General features: G+C 38.8%; 1 protein-coding gene across 1 annotated transcript; it reads left to right on the plus strand.

Annotated features, from left to right (window-relative positions):
* Positions 1-2,628: 2,628 nt before the first annotated feature.
* On the plus strand, positions 2,629-5,530 carry LOC110886191. Its single transcript, XM_022133957.2, has 2 exons — positions 2,629-3,532; positions 5,240-5,530. The coding sequence occupies exons 1-2, from the start codon at positions 2,730-2,732 to the stop codon at positions 5,301-5,303; spliced, it is 867 nt and encodes a 288-aa protein (XP_021989649.1). The 5' UTR covers positions 2,629-2,729; the 3' UTR covers positions 5,304-5,530.
* The last annotated feature ends 233 nt before the right edge of the window (positions 5,531-5,763 follow it).

The following is a 5,763-nucleotide window of genomic DNA, read 5'->3' on the forward strand; positions in this document are numbered from 1 at the left end:
GGAAATTTACGAAATAAGATTTTAGAAGAAGCTCATAAATCTAGGTATACCATGCACCCTGGAAATAATAAGATGTACCAAGATTTAAGAAATAATTTCTGGTGGATAGGAATGAAAAAGGATATAGCTAATTATGTATCTAAGTGTCTTACTTGTTCACAAGTTAAAGCAGAACACCAAAAACCTTCAGGGTTACTCCAACAGTTAGAGATGCCTGTTTGGAAATGGGAACTAATAACCATGGATTTTGTTACTAAGTTACCCAAAACCAGAAAAGGTAATAATGCGATTTGGGTAATTGTGGATCGATTAACCAAATCAGCTCATTTCCTACCTATAAAGGAGACCTTTAGCATGGAAAGATTAGCCAAGTTGTACGTAGACGAAGTAGTATCCCTACATGGAGTACCACTCTCTATTGTATCGGATAGGGATAGTCGTTTCACTTCACACTTCTGGACAAGTTTCCAAGAAGCCATGGGTACACGATTAAATTTAAGTACATCTTATCATCCCCAAACAGACGGACAAAGTGAAAGAACAATTCAAACCCTGGAAGACATGCTCAGGGCATGTGTAATAGATTTTGGTGGAAACTGGGATGATCATCTACCCTTAATTGAATTCTCCTATAACAACAGTTATCATGCAAGCATTGAAACTGCCCCGTTCGAAGCATTGTATGGACGCAAGTGTAGAACTCCGGTTTGTTGGGCAGAAATAGGAGAAAGTCAATTATCAGGTCCTGAGATTGTGCAAGAGACTACCGACAAGATAACTCAAATCAAGGAAAGATTAAAAACAGCTCGAGATCGCCAGAAGAGTTATGCAGACAATCGACGCAAGCCGCTAGAATTTCAAGTCGGTGATAAGGTACTCTTGAAAGTTTCTCCTTGGAAAGGAGTAGTACGGTTCGGTAAGAAAGGAAAGTTAAGTCCAAGGTACGTAGGACCTTTCTCAGTAATTCAACGTATAGGACCAGTTGCTTATCGCTTACAACTACCAGAAGAATTAGCTGGAGTACATGATGTATTTCATGTATCCAATCTCAAGAAAAGTTTATCCGACGAATCACTGGTAGTCCCTCTTCAAGATGTGCAAGTAAACGAAAAGTTGAAGTTTGTTGAAAAACCACTTCAAATAGAAGATAGAAAGATCAAGTTTCTCAAACACAAGCGATTGGTACTGGTTAAAATCAAATGGGATTCGAAAAGAGGACCCGAATACACCTGGGAGCTGGAATCAGAGATGAAGCGCAAATATCCACACTTATTTCAATAAATCTCGAGGACGAGATTTTAATTAAGGTGGGGAGGATGTAAGAACCTTTAAAAATGTCCCTAACAAACCTATAGATGCAAACCCGGACCCCTAAAACCCTACTGTACATAAAAAAACCAAGAAAAACAAGAAAATAGGGTTTTAGGCGGGCCGCGTAAGGGATAGCTTAACCTTACGCGGGCCGCTACAACTTAATGATCAACCGGATAAGTTTTAGGGTTCTAGGCGGGCCGCGTAAAACTTAAAGGATGCTTACGCGGGCCGCGTCAACTTATATTTGACCGGATAAGTATTCTGGGACCACGTGTTGACCACCTGGTGACCCTACTTGTGACCAACCAGACCTACGCCTAGACTAGGCGGCCTCGCGGGCCGCGTGAGATTTATGTGTGGGTTTACGCGGGCCGCGTAAAACCCAATTTCAGGCTATAAATAGCCTAGCTCAGGGACTTTCATTCTGTGTCGACGAAACTTTCAAAATACGAAGTTAGGCTGCTCAAAATCATAATTTCATATAGTGAGGTGCTGCCACAATACCGGGTATTAACTCGATCGCTGCTACGATTAAATATCGGATCGATTGAAACTATCCAATGGATGTTTAAGTGCTGCCCGCATTAGGGTTATACTTTGTCATTCGTCGTTAATTCGATGGATATTTAGTATGACACTTTGTCATTCGTTGCGAGGGTTGTATCTCGTGAGTTATCGTAAATGCTGTATTAATACTGTATATTATAACAATGGGTTATTTTATCAAAATGAATGATTCACTCAGTATTTCCCTGCTGACAAAATATTTTTACAACATGTTTCAGGTGACCTACTATGAATCAGGAACAAGTGCTACGGAGCACTTTCAAGCTTGAAATAGCGGCTCAAATAAATGAATAAACAAACATGTTTTGTAAAATAAAAGAAGTATGAAATTCCTCCGCTGTATATTACGGGGTTTATCCCGAATTATAAAATAAATAATACTCTGGCATTTTCAAGTTTAAAACGATCCTGTTAAGACTTCCGCTGTAAACAAAAATACCACGGGTTTCTGTCCTGCGGCTCCTGAACCGGGTCAAACCGGGCGCGGGGGGCGTGACACCGAGTCCTCTTAAACCAACAATTAAACATTTAGAAAAGACCCCAAACTCCAACTTGTTTTTCTAAACATTCGAACTCCTCATGCCACAACCCGACCCGAAGACACTTAACATCCGGCCCAAATGTGAAACATGAAGCAGAAAATATGGGCAAAAGTGACCACCATCTAGAAGTCCTTGACTTTAAAATAATTACAAAAAAGCCACCAAATTAAAGTTTCCTGCTATTTTAAGTCTCAAATGGCCCCTTCAACCCATTCATTAACAATGTAATCACACACACTCACACAAAACACACACACACACACACACGTACCAAATCCTCCCCAATTTCAACATTTCTAGCACATCATGCTTGATCTAAACCCTAATTTCAACGACCACCGCACAAATCACCACCACCGCTTCACCGGCGCCACCGCCGGCGTCCAGTTCCGGCTAGAAACAACGGATGAGGACTCCGGCGTCTTTTCTCCGCCGCTGTGGCGGAGCACAAGTCCACCGGACAGTCCGGTTAGGTTTCCGAATGCTCGATCGTTATCTCCGGCGTCGAGAGCTCAGGCGATCGCCAGAGGACAACGAGAGATGATGGAGATGGTGAATAGCATGCCGGAAACATCGTACGAGTTATCGTTGAAGGATATGGTTGAACAGAGGCGCGACTTTACGGACGCTAGCGTTGACGAGACACAGAGCGTAGAGGACGGCGAACGGCGGTTGATTCCCACCGGTCAACAGAGTCAACGGCGGAGGAAGAGCAAATCCGGTAGCGTTAAGCGGCAGGAGAGTAGTAAAAATGGACGGATCGTTGTGAAAAACGGAAGCATGAATCGGAATCATAATTCAGGTCTTTTGATTAACATGTTTTTACCGTTTTCAATCGGATCTAAAAAGAAGAAAACTATTCGAACGAATTCATACAGTTACCGTAACGGGAATAATGTCGCCGGAGTAAAATCATCGCCGACGGCGGATTTGCTAGAGAAATCCGGTGACGGTGACCGGAGGGAGTGGTGGAAGAAGTTTACGGATTCCGGTTACAGTGAAGGCTCTGGAGTAACTAGTAGCAGCGGCGGAGAGAGTACCGGAAGGAGTGGTAGCAGTGGCAGCTCCGGTAGCAGCACCGCCGGAAGTCTCCGGAATAATAGTGACAGGTATGAATTATGAAAAATTGAAAATATCTTTTTCTTCACGTAAACGGAATGGTTATGGAAACTGGAAGTGTTAATGTGCATTAGGAAGTTGTACTGTACATGTGTTTGTTGGTGATCGTATCTTCTTTGATTTTAGCGTTTTAAGTATTTGAGTAAATAATTTGGAAATTAAACACGACGGAATGATTTCTTTTCTTTTTTTTTTTGTGTGATTAAAATAATCGATTATTAAATTGGATTTTTTTTATCACCTTTCAAAAAAAAAAAAAAAGGATTTTTATGGTTTTACGTTATCCCTTTGGATCAACTTCTAGAAGATACAGCATATCACGTATGTCATAGGTGTTCAGTATCTAGAATATACGACACAAATATTATATATAGTAATATAAAAATATATTTGCACGTATAGTTTAATTTGTTGTAAGAAAAAAAGTGTTAATACTTATTTAACCTTAACCCACTAGTTACAAGCTAGGGATAAGCTACGTTAACTGGTATCGAAACCGAACTGTATCGTACCGGTTATTTTTAGTAGGTTTATGAGTTATGACTAGCCGGATTAGTAAGTTCTAGTTTTAGCAGTGGCGGATATAAGAACTTTTTTCACTGGGTTTCTTTTGGTAGATTCTCAATAATTCTCACAATTTTTCTCAAATCATACGAAGTTCTCACTAATTTTTCCCATTTTTTCTAAACCAAATGGGTTCCTGGGAACCCATAAAAGTGGCCTTAAGTTTTAGCACTGGTCAGCACTTGTTCTATGCAAATTATATATGTTTTTGCATGAAAAAAATGAAAGGATTATCAAGATAAGCGAGTTTATAAATTTATGGTTTTTATTTGTTTATATATTTATTTATTATCCTAATTAAAGTGTCCATATACATACAAAAATTGGACACGGCAGGCCGATAACTAATGAATTTGAAGGCTTGTACATATTTTCAACAAATGTTTTTTTTAAGTTGTACATTTAATCATTCCCCGAGCAACACGTGTGTATACACGGTTAGGTCGGCAATTTTTATTATATTGTATATGTTACTTGGGAGTTTTTAAATTTTTTTAATAGTTTTGGACAATGAAAATATCATATCATGAGTGTATCACAAGCATTGATTGACTTTGACCTAGGTGTTTTTACGGTCCGATTCAACCGCTTTTTAATAATATTTTAGTGCCGAACAAGTAACTAACAGACCGTTTGGCAATTCCTGAATGGTTAAATGTTGAACCAGTAAGAGGTCTGAACCATTAAGTGCTGAACCAGTAAGAGTTCTGCACCATTAAGATGCAGTATAATGTTGGACTGTTCAGAGGCAAATGTCTGATAAATTCAGATTAGATGTCTTAACAATTCAGACTCAGTATAATACTTAACCATTCAGAGGCAAACTCTGAACCATTCAGACATCTGTTTGCGAAACAAACAATCTGAACCATTAAGTGCTGAACCAGTAAGAGGTCTGAACCATTAAGAGTCTCATTAAGAGGTAAACAAACAGCCCCTTAGACAACAAAAACGGTTTGGTTCTGCACTATTGAGATATTTTATCTACTTTTTTTCTCCTCATCGGGACCTTAGATTGTTTTTCTTAACCTGATCATAAATAAAGATAAAAGATATATTATTAAATAAGATAATAAAAGTTATGTTTATAAAGATGTGTGTGAGATGACTAAGTGTGAATGTTTGAAATGCAGGAGAAAAGATGGTTGCACGAGCGGTTGTTGGTCATTGTTCCCCTATAGAAAGAAAAAATCATAACGTGTTTGAAAAATGGATGCTTGTGACTTTGAAGAATAGATCGTCAGAGGTTTTAATTAATATTGGGACTGGCCTCAAGGAAAAGTATGTTATATGTATATGTTCAAATTATTTTGTAACTTGTAATGAATTTATAAGATAGTCTTCCACATGACACTTTCCAAACAATATCATTCATGACTTGTAACCGGTAAATAATTTGATGAGATAAATATTTTTTTTACCAAGATGTCAAATATATTGTTATTAAATTAAGAAAATAACAATTGTTTCTAATCCTTCTCTCTCATCATACTCGCTGGTGGGTGTTTTTTGGTGGTGAAGGTTTAGGCGGCAACCGTGGGTTGGGTGTGGTGGTGTCGTTTGAGTTGAGGGTGGCCAGGGGAAAGAGACAACATAGATAAATTAGAGAGCGAATGAGTTGATGGTGGCCGAATTTAAGTTAAAATATACTAATTTG

Source organism: Helianthus annuus, chromosome 4, assembly GCF_002127325.2.
Source record: "Helianthus annuus cultivar XRQ/B chromosome 4, HanXRQr2.0-SUNRISE, whole genome shotgun sequence".
NCBI classification, from domain to species: Eukaryota; Viridiplantae; Streptophyta; class Magnoliopsida; order Asterales; family Asteraceae; genus Helianthus; species Helianthus annuus.

Excerpts from the sequence above, each read along its gene's own strand:
- LOC110886191 (XM_022133957.2), top strand. The coding sequence starts at position 2,730 with ATGCTTGATCTAAACCCTAATTTCAACGACCACCGCACAAATCACCAC. Across the intron at positions 3,533-5,239 it reads CTCCGGAATAATAGTGACAG|GAGAAAAGATGGTTGCACGA; the intron begins GTATGAATTATG and ends TTTGAAATGCAG.